General features: G+C 36.1%; 1 protein-coding gene across 1 annotated transcript in view; it reads right to left on the bottom strand.

Moving 5' to 3' along the window:
• Positions 1-2,045: 2,045 nt before the first annotated feature.
• Positions 2,046-17,883, bottom strand: part of LOC127875245 (potassium voltage-gated channel subfamily H member 1-like) — a 41,845-nt gene continuing 26,007 nt past the window's right edge. The window contains exons 5-10 of the mRNA XM_052420149.1: positions 16,429-16,824; positions 14,365-14,776; positions 12,912-13,111; positions 7,969-8,221; positions 7,439-7,635; positions 2,046-5,998 (exon numbers count right to left, since the gene is read on the bottom strand). Of these exons, the coding sequence (XP_052276109.1) occupies positions 4,670-5,998; positions 7,439-7,635; positions 7,969-8,221; positions 12,912-13,111; positions 14,365-14,776; positions 16,429-16,824 (2,787 nt within the window). The 3' untranslated portion in view covers positions 2,046-4,669. The remainder of the gene's footprint in view (positions 5,999-7,438; positions 7,636-7,968; positions 8,222-12,911; positions 13,112-14,364; positions 14,777-16,428; positions 16,825-17,883) is intronic.

The raw sequence follows: 17,883 nt of genomic DNA, 5'->3' as shown, positions 1-17,883 counted from the left end.
TCACCATTAGTAGTAGAACAATGTAAGAGGTGTTCTCTAACTGATACACTCATACCGAACTATCGCCATCATGAGCCACTGTGATGTAATCTAAATACGAGGATCATCGTTGTATTGTGTGCAGACTCGATATACAAAGAGCTCATCAAACAATAACACAATACATGAAATCAAGTTTGCGTTTGCCTACTCAAGTTATGTCGGGTTTTTAAATGAACGGTTGTTTCATAAGATTTTGCAAAGGTCATACATAAACAATATTGTTTACCGCGGCAAATATCCATCACCTCATGTTAAGGCTGTTCGGACATTTTTTCGCCTGTGTCTGACCTATCCACGCAGGGTCAGGGGCAGGTCAGTAAGGTAACGTTACAGACGCTGACATTTCCTAACTTAATAATTTATAATGCAATTTTAAAATAACTTATCACAAATTTTCCCCGTGTATGGACAAATTGTTGTGTCCAATACCAATTAGGGAAAGTGGGGTGGTTGGAGAGTCAAGTATCAAATTAGGACGATATTCAATTTGTGTCTCTTTACTCCTCAGGAAATCGTAAAATCATTGGCCACACTCGATCACCATTTTGAGCCGGCTTGTAAGGCTTATGTACCTGGATCAAAAGTCTTGGTAAGAAAGTACAAATGAGCGGTGCTCTGTAAAAGGAGAGTTTAACCCTTTGCATGCTGGGAAATTTGTCGTCTGCTAAAATGTCGTCTGCTGAATTTCTAAAATTAGCATTTTCTTTGATTTTTTTTCAAAGAATACTATCAGAATAGCAAACAGTTTGGATCCAGATGAGACGCCTCGTTCTGTGGCGTCTCATCTGGATCCAAACTGTTTGCAAAGGCCTTCAAAATTCGGTTCCCGCACTGAAAGAGTTTAATGCAGGTGCGTAACGCGTGGACCTACTGCACATTCTAATCAGTGACGACAGTTTCCGCTTTATGGTATTTTTCGTTTACAGAAAGTCTCTTTTAGCGAAAAATCAGTTAAGTCGGAAATGTCGTCCCTGATAAGCATGTGCGGACTGCACAGGCTAATGTGGAGCGACTCTTTGTGCACATGTATCAAACCCCTTTTTCACAGAGCACAGCTCACTTATTGGATATACAACAAATTTGCGTCTTGAATGTAAACTGGTTTGAGTTGCATTCTGCTAATAGATATTGATACGATCGTCTCTCCACATTGAGACATCAAAGGCTATGCAATTGGTTTTAAGTTTAATTGCATTATCAGTTTATTGACTATACCAGAGGAATCAATAATCATTAAATACACGACCACTGTATAAGCAAATACATAAATGCAATTCAATCGCCTTGATTGGCAATTTTATTTCGACGACTGTGTATTTCGATAGGAAATTATTTCGGTGTACAATTATTTCTATGAATGAACAAATAGGATTCAGTAATTGCGGTAATCCGTGGACGTTCTCTGTTGTACATATACAAACGGTTGGTTTAATCAGTGTAAAGTAAATGTTTAAACATGGTTTTAAGCTTCTTTTAAGTTGGAAATTGTCAAATTTCGAAAAAAAAAGTCGAATCAATGTGTATCATTAAATATGTAAGCGTCAGTTTCACCCTGGGTCAGATATGCTACTATAAGGTTATTTTTACCGGTAATTAAAACACAATGTAAGTGATTTGTTTGTCAACACATGCATTTGAATTTGGTTAGTTTCATGGCTGAACTAAAGAAAGAGAATGATGAGCTATGAGAATTATTATGTACAATCTGTACAGCAATAGTGCGATTATAAACTCTGTCTGACAGTTCCAGCAGTAACTACTTTTGCGTATCATGGTCATTCTACAAATTTTACAATTTTGGGCTTTAATAATTGTTTGTGTGTGTGTGTGAAAATATAATTCTTTGAAACATTAAGGTCTGATCCTATGTATTTCCCTTTAATCACGACCTTGTATCGTACCACACAACATATTATAAAACTAAGCACAGTCTAAGACGCAAGTTAGACAATCACATGATAAATACAACGAAATGAGGAAGATCGACCCCGTCGTAGTTTATCATTATTATTTATTGTCATTCAGTCAATAACGAAAACATGAATAACGATGAAAATAACTTGATCACAAGCAATCGTTAAATTCGATTCACATGTGCATGCGTTCAATGGAAGCGGATGTGCATTCAATTTGTTCTTGAAATCGAAACTCATTTTACAAAAGCCAACGGAAATCGAAACTCATTTTGTAAATGCCAAGTTTTATAACGTCATTATTATTTGTAAAACCTTGCAATTTTAGAAAGAAAACAAGCTTTTGACGGTGCAAAATAAAATTTGGTTTCAGTTCTACAACATTGAACCCAGTGTATCAAATGTAATAAAAACAATATTATTTATAAGAAAACGACAAAAACTACCATGGAAGTTGATTCGTAATCCAGCAAATGGATTGTTACATGCCAAGATTATTGTCTTCCATTGATTAAATCATGCTTATCATTGAGAAAGAACGAACATAATTACAATAGACAGTATGAGTAATAATAAATAATAAAAACATATGCTTATTTGTACAAATGTGCAACAATCGGAAATACAAAGCGCAATAAATATGATAATTTATGATATGGAACAACAAGGAATGTATTTTTCTGCAAAATATAGTATTCAACAGTTGGGCATAGTTTTTACATGGACATTATTACAACACTAGTTATTAACGAATTAATTAAACAGAATGACAAAGACGTGCGTTGTAAACACGTTCCATATATAAGCTTTAGTACACCTTACAAAACAACTGTACTGAGATGTAAAAACATAAATGAACATTTTATGTTGTGTCCATTATGTTCGGCCAGCGTTGATAATCGTTTTTCATTCTCGACGTACGAACCTAAAAATGAGTAAATTCAGCCGCAAACTTATTGAAATTGCTAAATTATTAATGGCGATTAAAACAATCACAAGCTTTATTGATATTGCTAGACGTTCAGAAAATGAGGAAACCTCCTGGGCACCCGAGCAGCGACTGTTTCTCAATCAATTAAAGCACGGAAACAGCAATTTCTTTTAAATTACAAAAAAACACAATAATTTTGCCTCTTCAAGCACGAGTCGCTCGTCATTACATCATAGAAATGCAAAATATTATTGCATTTATTGAAGTGAACAGGCGTATTTTGAAATGATAATAGATAAAATGATCTTTGGCGTCCTTAAAAAGTTTCGAGTGAAATTCCGCTGCGGAACGTGCTGTACAAAACTCGTGTGTGTTTTCTAAATATAAACATGTACTCATTTTACCGTAAATGCTTTTGTCCTTACCGGTTTCACCGGAGGGGACTTATGGTTGGCGCTCTGTCTGTTAGTCAGTCAGTCTGTCTGTCACATTTTTCTGGATCCTGCGATAACTTTAAAAGTTCTTCATATTTGTTCATAAAACTTTAAACATGGATAGATAGCAATATGGAGATTATGCACGTCCTTTCATCTTGTTCCTACGTCGAGAATTATGGTTGCTATGGCAACAAATAGACTAGAAATATTAACAAAAAGACTAGAAATAATGCTGAAAATAGTGGATCCTGCGATAACTTTAAGAGTTCTTCATATTTTTTCATGTTTTTGAAACATGGATAAATGACAATATGGAGATTATGCACGTCTTTTCCTTTTGTTTATACGACAAAAATTCTGGTTGCTATGGTAACAAATATATACAACAAAAATAAAAACATTCTGACAATGGTGGAGTTTTACCGGTAGGGGACCATATTGCTTGGCAATCTCTTGTTGTGTCTGTAACATGGAATGGTTTACCGTTAACTTTATTATTTGCTTGAAATATTGCGGATGCAATATACCTGTACATGTTGCGTAATAACGCGTTTTCTATATTTCCTTGATGAATGATGCCATTCCCTACTTGAGCATATACACAGTTTTGCGGGTCCGTAGCCAAATAAGAAATGGAAGTTGGTAAATCCTACAACGATTAATAAAAATTGTCATTGTTATGATGAATTAAAGAAAAAGCCAACCCACAGTGGACAAGGGTCATTCGTAGACTTTGTCGAATAAAACAACTTATTATCGCGTATTATTGGATAATGTGCACGATGTTTAAAATTTAACATGTTTTTCTTTGCCGTGCTGTGAATTTATTTTTGCAATCAATGTTTAAGAGGTAATTTCAGTTCTTCGATAGAAAGGAATACACACACGAGGACCGGACCATCGGAATGTCTTAGGAATCGATTCACATACTGGAATGTAATGTCGTTCGCGTTTGAAAATTGAAGGAAGTGTCTCACAATATTTACATATCTATATCCATTAACTATTTAACATACAAAATCATATAATCATAGTCATTATAGTTGTAACTATTATGATGATGATGGTGATGATGATGATGATGATGATGATGATGATGATGATGATGATGATGATGATGATGATGATGATGATGATGATGATGATGATGATGATGATGATGATGATGATGATGATGATGATGATGGTGATGATGATGATGATGATGCTGATGATTTTGATGTGAATGTGGATGTGGATGATGGTCTCGATGATTATGTGCACAGTTTGTAAATACAATGTCGTGCAAGTGAAGCTGGATTAAGCCAAGGCATGTTTCGCAAACGTTTCACAGAAACCGTTTCACGTCATAGAATATCAAGGTCCTGATCCCTAATAGGGACCTCAATATCCCGAGTGGTCAAGGCAGCCTCGTTGTCCGTACTGACCATAACCCCTTCCTGATCCACACCTGATTTTCTATGTTTATCTAATATGGATGTCTCTGGAGAGACACGGTTCCTTTTCAAGCTACTTGGTTTGTTGTGACCTGGCGAGGAACGATTTTCGGTCACTGGAGAAGACGATATCGCGGACGATGATGGTGCTTTGTGATTGTGTGACTGGTTTGGCGATTTGTGTGCGTCATTCTGTGTGCGTTTGAATCTCCGTGCGTGACTGACATGGTGTGGGGGCTTGCGAACGTCAATATTAATTACATCCTCACACATGTTAGCTAGTTCGGATTCGTGAACACTATCGGAGGATTCCTCCTCTATGGAAACCCTCTGGGGCGAAGACGACGTAGACGTTTTGGGCGACGGATCAACGCTGTTTGATACCGTGTTATGCGCCGTCGTTAAATTAACACAGTCGTTAGGGCACGAACACGACGCGCTTTGGGACGAACAATTGGACATCGTTGGAGAAAACATGCGCAGAATCTCAGATATCTGCTCGTCTATTCGATTCATTTTTTGGTGCATAAGTTCCATCTCCTCCTTAAATTCGAGCTTTATATCATACAGCGAGGTCAGCATTTGCTGTTCCGCGAATGATAACGCAGTGTTATGCTGCTGATGTCGACTGCAATTTGACCCATCCGAACTGTTACTGATCTGATCGAGAGTTTTATTACTTTTGAGAATTCCACTATCAAGCGATTCAGTCTTTTTCAAATTATTTCTCTCATCTATTTCAGGTGATTCGTCTATAGGCGATGGCTGAGTATCCATCACTTTCCTCAGTTTTGTGTCGTTTCTTATAAACGCGGTCTCCTGAATACCTACAGAAAATCCCGATGCATTTTTTAGAAACTCTTCTTGGGCACTTCTTTCTGGTAATTTGTACGCAGCTTTATTATTGCTTTTTAGTTCGTTACTCGCCCCCAACAATCTTCCCCATTTGGCGGCACCACCACCAAGCTTAGGTACACCGTTGGCACCACTCGAATTTTCACTAACGTTTATCACTTTCGTCGGTCCACTAGCCGGGCGATCCGTAGTAGACAATTTTGGCCCACCTGTTTCTAAATCTAAATCTCCAGCATTGCCAGATTTATTGTCGCCCATTTTTCGAAATCTTGAAATCAGTTTTCGAACTGGGTGATCATTTGATAGCTCGAGCGGTGGGTCGTTTTTGCGTTTCTCCGCAAGTTCTTTTTCTTTTTTTACGTCTGACACCTTTCGGAATATAATCTGCAAGAAATAATGCTCAGACGTTCAGATGTTTATCATGGCGTAATAAGATATTTGTGTTGAAAAAATGACGATGTAAGACAAAACATTTTCAGTGGCTCATTTTGAACATGATTACAAAGTACTCGTTTGTTTGTTAACTTCTGTGTTTTGCCAAAATACAAATAGGGCACTCAAATTGCACTTGTAATAAGAAGCAACATTTATAGTGAAAAAATGTATCTGCGAACCTCGTAAAAGAAGGTGTACAAAAACAAAACTCATTATCTTTAACGAGCACACACTTTTTGCACGATCAAATTTCTTCACGTTTCTTAAAAACCCAACACTGTTTCAATCAGGCAAAGTTTCAAATAAGTAGTATGTATTCAGCTGGGTCAAATAAGCCTTAGTTAAGGAAACTGAAACAAAATCGTTTAATGAAATAAGATAAACGCAATTAATGATCAAGCCCATTTTAGGCTGGCAGCATTAACTGGAAATGGCAATAACTTTGAAGAGAATGACAACATAGTGGTAAATCTAGAGCCTCGTACAGCAGGGAATATGTTATAAACATCGAATGTGTCATGAACGTAGGTGGTTTCCATGTAACATTAAATAGCTTAACAACCAGTGGGATATGTAAGCAATTGTTCTTTGTGTATTGGTATAGCCGACATATATACATAACGTATAGCAATTATTTTATCACAATTGTTGTTACAAACTTTACATGTATTACTTATTTGTTTAATGAATATTTGATCTCCACTTTGACAGAGTTGATGTCTTGTCTTCATTTATATATTGGTAAGTGTCTGCTATTATATTTCGTACAGTAAATAACTATTTGATATTGATTAGACAAAGAGCATTGTTAAATGATTTACTTTTGCGGACAAACAATTTGTTTATGGTGCAAGAGCTTACGTGACGTCAAGAGTTGACGGTTTTCCAATTATTATGAAACAAGGAAATATTCTTTCATATGTGTTTGCACAAGTACCTGCCATGTGCAACTGTCGTCTAGACGATAATAAACGTATGCAAGCGTTTATTTACGTCTCTTCAGATGGCTGCATTTAATGCTAATATAAAATGACTTAATAAAACACAATTTTGACAGAAACAAACTTTCTTCTCTTGTCCGTTACATAGACGTGACATCATATAGTTTGACGAACAAATGCATACAGGTATTGTAATATGTCAGATACTAAGTTTAGAATTGCAATATTTTTCAAGGAATTATTTCGTGCGGATGCGTGGTTTTTGAGTAAGTATTTAGAAAGATAACATACAATCCGAGCTTACTTTGCAAGCTACAATTTTCACTATTACAGGAACTACATTTAATTCCAAATACTCATCTATAATATATAGTATTGACTGTAGTTCAAACAAAAAGCAATTTGGCACGCTATAACTTGTAATAAATTCCTTTGTAAATAAACAAACCCTGTGTCGTAGATTGTACGTGAGGGTTAGGTTTCGGGCGAACGAGTTCGCGAAGGCGTGGTAGAACTCTAGAACTTCCAGCAGACGTTCCCGTTTGATGGTGTGAAGGTCACAGTAGGTCAGGGCGCGAACATTCGCCGTTGACTGGCCGTATGAGCCTTCTTTCCAGAAATTATCCCCAAACACGTCGCCTTTACCTACAGTGAAGACAAACAGGTTGTTCTCAAAACTGCGAAGACGTTGCTATAAATTATGTTAAATATTTTTGTCTTGGTATTCTTCGTCAATCACGCATATTTTTTAAAATTCAGTTGAACAAGTTCGTTCAAATAGAGATAGACAATAAAAAAAACACAGAAAATGAAATTCTATTTACAAAACAACACCACCAAATACGTACTTAATATACATGCATACGTTTAAAATTACAGTTTTCAACTGAGAGATATGACACTATTTATTTATCTATTATGATTAATCTTCCTCTTTTTGGTTAAACAAATACAATAATAATCCCCCGACCAACTTACTTAGTATTGCAACAACTTCTTCGTCCTGAATTACTTCAAGTGAACCGGAAATGACGAAACACAGGGCGTCGAGTGACTCTCCTTGGTGGAATATGAGATCGCCCGGCGCGCTGTGTGTCATAGTGAATTGCATCGCCAATGCCCGAAGGCAGCCGTCGCTTGCCAGGCGGAACGCCGGATGTTCTAGAAAGACTTTCCGGTTTAGGTGTATGCAGAGGTCGGCTTTCATATCCTTTGGGCAGTAGTTCAACACCTGAAATAAGACGAGTTATTCGTTATGATTAATCATTATAGCGAACGTGTATGATGCAATGCATCTTGTTGTTACATCGATAACAGTACTGCTACATTCGTCAAGGTCAACACTGTAAGTCTTAAAATTACTAGCAATCTCCGCACAGAGAGTTGATTGCTTTCAGACATATCCGTAATGGAATCGGGCATATCCTTAATCAAATCGGGCATACCCGAAATCAAATCGCTGCCTCCGTATCAAAGCACTTGTCGCGGAACTGCAATGTTTTGTTTCAGTTTACCAAGAAAGCGCTAATTGCTATTTTGCTATGCCGTAGTGTATTGATTATCAGGTGGTAAGTGTTCGTTTTTTTTTCTGACCACATCGGGATACCTATACAAAGGGTTAAAATACTTGAAATTTGAAGATGGCGAGGCGGTTAAAAAAAAAGATTGAGTAAACTATGCCTTAAATCAGTTGTGTCCTTTCTTGTTACGGACTGCAACTGATAAAGTTAAATTTTGTAGAAAAATTGCATAGAATCGCATTGATCAAGAAAACAATTATAAAAAAACACAGCGCAATCCTTACATCTAAACGAATCATTTACATCTTATTGAAGACTTTCGTAAATGAAATGGACGCTGATCTAAAAGCACAACGTTAAGTGCCGCTGCATATTATTTAAAATAACAAGTCTACACGCAAAATCCCTCAATAACCGATCTGTGAATGATTGCAAATAACGACACATGGGTTAAACTTGATCTGGACAATAAAACCTATACGTTCTTTATCATTCTTGGTGGAGATTCATGCGGGCGTAAACATTCATAAGAAATGTGTAAATAAATACGAAGGATATGAGTTAATAATGACTCGGAATTTCATTAAACATTCCCGAAGTTATAGTTTCATCTAAGAATTTGTTGAACGCACTTTAAATTCAAATACAATGTATGTAATCTCTGGGTAAGTGTTCCATCGTGTCCCGGATACCCTATTACTTTAAAACACGCTGCAACTGATCATGAGCCAATTAAAAGTGTTCGTCCTAGAGTGGTTCTCTATCACCAGTACATACTTAATTAGGTTTGTAGCGTTGGTTTAAATTTAACTTACGGTAATTCTAAAGCTGTCCTAGAAAAACTGACGAGCTGTCAGCTTTAAAGCGTGCTTTCCTACATCTAACAACACGATATGAGCTTAATGTTCAGACATCTTAATGATATTGAGTTCCACGCAACATGTAAAATGTAAGGCATTTAGTTCGCATTCAAATATGATAAGATGTTCACGTGATGCATTGAGCTAGACAATGAATGATCACCTTTCAAGCTGCGAACAGATACTTATAAAAGAAAGAACAAACGCATGTTATGCTGATGTTTGTCATGTATACATGTGTTTACACTATTTTTTAGGGATTGTTATTTGTTGCATGCCGTATCAAACGGAATGCCATACGGTAGGGATAACTTTTTTCAATTGTGACTAGCATTTGTTGAAGGACAAGCTTAGATGATTTGAGAAACATTAATGTGCGCAATGGTATATTGAATGGGAGTTACCCTTATAGACAGCGTGCCTTAAATGTCAACAGTGATTTTTGCATTTGTTAGTTTAAACATATTTTATTTCCAAAATAATCACAATAGTACAAAATATACATAGACATAAAACTATTTTCAAAAAAGGGTAGGCCCTAAAGTTCTTACAACATTATAAGTGGTCTTGCCCTGTTTTGTTATTTACATTACATTTGCATTTGTTGAGAATATTTCAATTGTACATAATGATGTACTAGTATATGCCAATGTTTCACGTCCGACTCTGGCTTTGATATCGGCGAGGTATGTCCACATTAATTAAATGTGAATAAAGTTTAATTTAGAAAATGTAAATGAAATGTTACTACACAACTTCTTAAATGTATTTTGTTGTACTTATATAATACATATATAAGTTCATATAACTGTTTTAAATCAAAGGCGCAATGCGCGATTCTATATAGTCATTAAACATTAAAAACATTTTCTTTCGCATGCTTAATGCTAGTTCCTCGTAACAATGGAATTGTTCCATAGAATAATTACGTTACAACTTTGCTTCTTACATTTTAAAGCGTGTGCGTTTGCACATTGCTTTAAGTTACGAAAATAAAATACGTATTTATGTATTTTGCGAAGTATTTCATACTCAAATGTGTTGCCTTACAATGTGAACATTTGTGATTGAAAGACATGCTTCAAATTAAGGCACATTGTACAGTAGAGAAGTAACGATATAGCTATGACTCGATTCGAGTTCCATTGCAAAACATCACGGACCTTTATTCATTGATTTGATAATTTTTGTCTTTGCATTACATTCTGTGTCATATAATAACAAAAACATGGACAACTGTATACTTTATCGCACAATAATAGAGCCAAACATTACATGGTTAGAATTTAAAAAAGGCTTAAACAAATGTCACGAAGCAATAATATTTGAATCATATTTACATCTCAATTTAAATGCACTCCAAGGGATCATAATGTTATTCAAACTCCGTTTCAAAAGACACAGACATATTGACGCCATCACCTCGTTTGTTCTCTTCGTCCGATGTCTCATTTTTCGAATTGAATTAGTAATCTATTCCGGGGGAAAATAGCGTGGTGTATGAATTATTAATGCAACTGGATTGTTTTGGACTGAGTAAATAATTATCTTCGACGCGGTATTTTGTAAAATGTACAGAGGCATAACATTCAATCGACGCTTCATTTATGTAGCTACGGCATAAAGCATGACGACGAAAGATTGGCTGTTGAACAAAAGCTTTCGGGACATAAAAACTATCTGCCGTTCTGAAGCGCTATGAGTTATGGACCGTTCGATGATGGGCGGACCAGTCCATGCTTGAAACATACTTGAGATGCTTTGGTCGATATCACATGCCTTTCCCGAGATTACTTTTGCTTCGCCAAAACTCACACTGTGCTTTGCCCAAGCTCAAAGACTGCTATGTCCCGCCTCGCATGGTGCTTTTCGTGGGCTCATGCTTGGCTTTGCGCTGTTTTATTATGTTTTCTCGTTTGGTTGTGTTTTGTGTGTACTGATGATTGAGCGTAAAGTTTCGTCCCAGATTGACTTTTGCAATGCGCAAATGGTAACTTGGGACGACACTATTTTGCTTTTATTTTTCGTTTAAAGAAAGTGCATTCTCAATGAATCTCCAGTATAGGCGGGAGTTTCGTCCCAGATTTGCCTTTGTCGAATTCAATAGGTTAAACTTATTCAATACTTAACGAACATTCAATCAGCCAGTTATTCCCTGAGCGCGGCTGAAATGATCGCTAGCAGGCCTTATGAGACTATTGGATTCACATCACACAATACGTGATAATATGGTTATGAAGTTGAACTGACACTCGTTAAACAGGATGATGCTTCGTATCTGCCTTTACCTGCTCAGTCTATATTTTGATTTAATGTTTACCTGTTTAATGCTTTTAACAAAATACAGGTTGTATCAATCGTTGAAATAAATCACGTATTATGCTACTCGCTGTTTTCCGATTCCGTATTACCATACTAGCCGGACTACCTTGACCCATTTAATGACGTCACATTACGCGCACCAAAAATAGGAAACCCCTATTTTATATTACGAAATATATTACGTATTACATTGTGTGACGTCATATCTGTGACGAAACACAATAGTTTTACTTAAACTCTCTGGAATTTATGGACATGTAGGACGTGGTATTTTTTAACAGTAAACTATATTTTAAACATCGAACGAATGCAAAACGTATTTCGGAGTGTGTGTTTATCATGCATAAATGTAAATTTCGATAGGAATATAATAATATAGTGTGGTTTAAACAAAGTTTCATTAAAGACACGGAAAAATAGAAGTGGAAGTGCATATGGTTTCAACGTTTTTGTTATAAACATTGGATTAAAGTTGTCAACTTAATTGTTATAAACATTGGATTAACGATGTCATTAAGGTCACAGGCAGCAGTATCATAAATTTGCAACCCCCCCGGGACCTTACCCCCCCCCCCCCCCCCCCCGCCTCTCGTGTGACAAACTCTTGGAACAATAGACTAGCAAAATATTCCGTATGTACATTTTGGCTACATAAAAACATAATTTACAATCCACTGCTACCAATTAATAAACTCGTATGCGCTTATGTTAAAACACGATGTATGTATTTATATATAAAAATGCTAAACACAATAATAAGGCAAAGTTGTGGATCAAATCAGTCTGCCATAAGTATTGTTTAGTGTTCAAACAAGAGTACAAGCTGCAGCGTTTTGCTGCAAAAAGCAATTCTTGTGTACTAGGGATATGTATTGTGCGATATTGTACGAGTAAGTTCAAGCTTATTTGAGTATCAAATATATCAAATGATGACAAAGTGCTGGTATGGCCGGTGTTTTGAATCAGTTTTGCATTTTTTTGTCAGAAAGTAAAATTAAAGATTTTTTTTTATTCTTTCATTGATTTGGGACCTTTACTTTTTCACGATATGAAGTAATTACTATCTTCAATCACAATTATTTACTTTGAGATTTGATACACATGGGGTATATATTAATTTTATAAATGTGGACCGCTTCGTTTCGCTTGCTAAGTCTATTAGTAACTAACATGTAAACTAAATGAAGACTAAAAATGTAAATAATCGTTTGAGACAGACCTTGGCCGCGTCGATTCCCTTTGTGATTGCCCAGGTGGAAACGATGTAGTCCATGACACGTTCGCCGAGAGATTTCGGAACATCATGTAGTTTCATGAACGCCCGGACGCTGTTGAGCATGTCATGATAACGCGCAAAGCTGGCATAGAACTGTTGGAAGATTGTAGTCACGTTTGAGAAGATAAGGGCATAGAGAAGAGCTGAAATAAGAAATTGTTTGTTCATGTGCATTAACGGGATAGTAGTAAACTTGTTTTGCAGAAGCGATACCGATTGAAAACGCACGTACTAAATTTTACTGTTAGTTTTGGAGATAAATTGTTTAGGCTTTTCATATTTTGTATTAACAATTGGCATATTCTTTAAGGAATATGTCAACGGATTGTCGTATGTTTTAATATCATTTAATGGATGGATTTTCTTACAACGCTCTAGTATTTGGAATAGTGTTAAATAATTACAATACTTAGGCAAACTATTTATAAATGTACACTGTGGCTCAAACCCTGATCTCTAAAAGCATAAGCTAACGCGATGCCACTTCACCACGCTGGCTCTTGAATTAGACAGGTTATTAAAATGCTATCTCGGTTATATACATTTTTGTTAGAATCACAATGAAAAGCATTCAAAGCGTGATTATTTTTTTCCGATTTGATCGATGATCATACGTAAACATAACGCATATTTTACCCATGTATGCCTAGCGTCTACAAAAAAGCCCTTGGCAAACAGCGTAGACCCAGATGAAACGCCGCATGATGCGGCGTCTCATCAGGGTATGCGCTGTTTGCTTAAAGGAATTACTGTTATTTATATTCAAAATATAGAAATAAATTTACTAGACACACCTAATTTTGGAAATAAATTGATCCAATTTAGAAGGATGGGAGAGTCCACTAGGCATAAATGGGTTAATTATTTTTCATGGTGATGGGTGCCAGTTTGATTGTTTGAATGCAATGCATGAATTATTGTTTTAATACATAACAATTCTTTTTTTTGGGCGGGGGGGGGGGGGTCATTTTCATTTTGCCAAATTATGGAAAAGTGTCTTTATAGTCATTTTTGTATAAAGTCATGATTCATTACAGGTGTCTGTATAGATAAGTAATTTGTCCTTTACAGTTTGTTTAAGAAAGAATGAAACGGTAGATTATATATATATATATATATATATATATATATATATATATATATATATATATATATATATATATATATATATATATATATATATATATATCTGGAAACTCTAAATTTGCACAATTATGAGAAGCAAAAACCAACTGGTTGATCTTATAGTAACATGAATCACGGTATATTGGGTGAAATGGCTTTAAAGCGTTATAAGTGTTTTCTTTAATTTGAATCAATTCTTTTGGGCTAGGAATTCATATTCCTGACATCCTCTCATATGAGAAATTTAAGCCCTGGATAAACAGATACCCACCACCAGTAATCATCAGGAACACGCAAAATATCTTCTCCGACTCAGTGGCTGCATGGATATTCCCAAAGCCGACTCCAGTCATGCACGACAGCGTGAAGTACAGGGCACTGATATACTTAAGGCCTTTAGCCGGACCGCCTATAATGTCACCCGTAGCGTTGGAATAATAGTACGGTTCATCGGTTACATTAGAGAGCATCGAAAGCCAGCCGTACTTGATCCCGGCCTTGATCTCCGCGTTGCCAATCGAGTACCAGGCACAGGCGAACCAGTGGGCAAACAAGACAAAACAGAGGATCAGCATGATCAGCATCGCGGCTCCATACTCCAGGTAATGGTCCAGCTTACGAACGACTCTTCCCAGCCGTAGGAGCCGGACTACTTTTAACGCACTAAATAAGGTACTGATACCCTGAAAAAAAGAAATATTCGAAGTTGAGTTCCAGTGACTTGGTTAATTTAAAGCTCCAAATAATGTACTGATAAGGGACTTTGAACAAGTATTTAAATTTAGTGCCGAAATCAACATGTGTAAGTTACGATGTATTTTAAATATGCTGGTTAAATGGACCTAGTTATGTACACATAAAAATAAGCTAACATGACAATTTTTCAACGCAAAATTATTTAGTTGGATTTAATCAATTTGACACCTAAAATTTTAAAAGGTCGCTTGACTTATTATATTGTATTTGCTTTACAATTTGTTCCCGAAAAAAAGATCATAACGTAAACCGAATGTGGACTAACAAACCAAACAGGCAGCAAACTTCAATATAAAATGAGCCGCGTTCTGAGAAAACTGGGCATAATGCATGTGCATAAAGTGTCATCCCAGATTAGCCTGTGCAGTTCGCACAGGCTAATCATGGACGACACTTTCCGCCTAAACTTGATTTTCGGCAAGGAGTGACTTCCTTGAAACTAAAAATACCATAAAAGCGTAAAGTGTCGTCCCTGATTAGCCTGTGCGGACTGCACAGGCTTATCTTGGACGACACTTTACGCACATGCATTGTGCCCAATTTTCTCAGTACAGGACACAAATACTTACCAGTACTCTATACATTTTTGTACTTAAACATGTGATGTATCATAGGACGATAAATAAATGAAATAAGTTTGTTGGATTTTGATATAGGATAATATAAAAAGGTTTGAACGCGTGGGTTTAAATATATAAGTGTACGTGATCTTTGGTGAATACAGAGCGCATTATGAACTTTATGCCCGCTCTATTTGAATTGATTGGTGTTCACATAAAATGATTGCCAACTAAATAACAGTGATTATGTATTACCACATAGGGAACCATTATTGTTCATGTTAAGGCTACACTTATTGGTAATATCGGAGAATAAAGACGTCTAAAATATCTTTGGCATTTCTCACACCATCTAATCAATGTCTATATGCTGTCCTAATTATCTCTGACAGAAGATATATTAAGAAAACAATATGGCTGGTAACACTCCAGAATTGCCGAGCTCCACAACCGACAACTCCAAAAGTGGTAATTTTGTCGCTTTTTGCAAGTACCTTTCAAAGTAGATTATATGATCGATACTTTAGCCGATGATAAACTCATTTGGGACTCGTTTAAACATGAAAATGGAATAATGTATGGTTAGTTTAAGGCATATCAAAACTATCCAAAATATGGCTATTTGAGGTTCTAAATTCTCTGGAGGTAACTGGTTATGAACATACTGTGTAATTCATACAATTAATTAATATCTATAATATTTATTTTAGCGTTTCGAATTGCAAATGGATGTTGATATCCATATCTTCATAATGGGACTATAAGTAGTAATGTTCAGACCAAAAACATATCTTCGGACGTGATGCATGATATAATGCAGAAATGAGCGTGTAAAGACGCTATATCTACGTAACGAGATTAGTCTACGAACATTTAACTAAACATAGACACTTGTACTCACATGGTCTTAGAGTTGCGAAATGCTGGATATGGAATACTTGATACCATACCAACATTTTCGAATGGATCTATAAATAATCTTAACCAAATACGTGAATGCATAAAAACTAAAGTATTACCTCATCCACGTCTTGGAATGCGTTGAAGACATCGTAGGGCAAACACGAGAGGAGATCAATCACAAACCAGCTCTTTAAATAGTTCATTCGTATGATCTTCGCGTCCGATATCACTTCACCGCTCGCTCCAACGAACGTCGTATGAAAGTTTAGCACAATGTCAACAAAGAACACAACGTCTACAATGCTGTCAACGACAAGCATAGGGACTTGGTCCAAGTTTTTACCCCTGAAAGCCGAGTTGTAGGGGACGGTGACGGCGGTATAAAAGGTGAGGACCAATATGAGCCAGTCCCAGATGGTCTTGAAAAGGCAGTAGTGCAAGATGATGTGAGGTGGCGTCTTTGGGGCCTCCAGGCGATATTGTGGAAGGAGTTCCGCGTTCAGATTCATCATCTGAAAGGAGGAAAAGTATTGGTCTCAATAAGACATGAGATATAATATAGGTCAACAAGCGTTAAATACAAAGCATGTTTATATCAATAGGTCAACCAACGTTGAATATTTGCATGTTTTAAGAATTAATAATATTATTATTTTATAATAATAATACTTAATCATTTGTTCGGGAATAACTCGATTTCTTTTTAGTGATGAGTTATTTTAATACATTGACGTTCAATTTGCATGCGATACCAACGGACAGATATTATTATTTTTTATTATAATAGTAAATAGGTCATCATATGTTTTACCACTTAATTCGAGTAATGTTTTTTGTGTGCAAAATCTGCTAAACCGATTGAAACCTGATTAAAACTCGTGACGTTCAAATCTAAACAGAAAAAAAAACGGCCGAGATAATAATTTCGGAAGTACTTTGCCAACATATAATAAAATATTGATTGAGTCTGTTTGATGATGATCCATTAGTTAATTAAATAATTGCAGTATTATAAAATGAAAAGTAGTGAACAATAATCGTTGCATTACCCTTTCCCCATTTCAGGGGGGGGGGGTGGGTAGGGGGGGGGGGGGGGCGGGTGGGGGGGGGGGTATCAATCGCAATCCTAGATTCATAGCGATTATGTATTTATGTATACATAATTTGTACAATTCTGAATGCAAAGTATTGTTTGTATATAGTATTAGATGACGTTATACAACCCTTTTAACTACACTCAAGCCATAAAATATATTTCACGCTGAGATTTCCAAGCTCAAATATTAGCTTTGTAATAATGTGTGCTCAATTATAATTTATTCTATTTAAATAGATTACTCAGACCTAAAACAATAGTTAGATAATCTCACAAACATTAACATCAGTAACGTTAACGGTTGCATAATAGAAAATTGCCTCTGCGACATCAATATTTTTTCCAGACCTTAAAACGGCAAACGAAAGTTTCCCACAAAACTAGGATGTGCGTGTGTCTTGAAAATTAATTAAGTTTAGCCTTAGATATAATCTATCTTTTCCTTCTTTATATTACAACAAGTACTGATGTGTCG

The sequence above is a fragment of the Dreissena polymorpha genome, chromosome 3, assembly GCF_020536995.1.
Source record: "Dreissena polymorpha isolate Duluth1 chromosome 3, UMN_Dpol_1.0, whole genome shotgun sequence".
In the NCBI taxonomy this organism is placed as follows: domain Eukaryota; kingdom Metazoa; phylum Mollusca; class Bivalvia; order Myida; family Dreissenidae; genus Dreissena; species Dreissena polymorpha.
The sequence above is the reverse complement of the archived record's forward strand: the minus strand, read 5'-3'. Positions and strand labels throughout refer to the sequence as shown.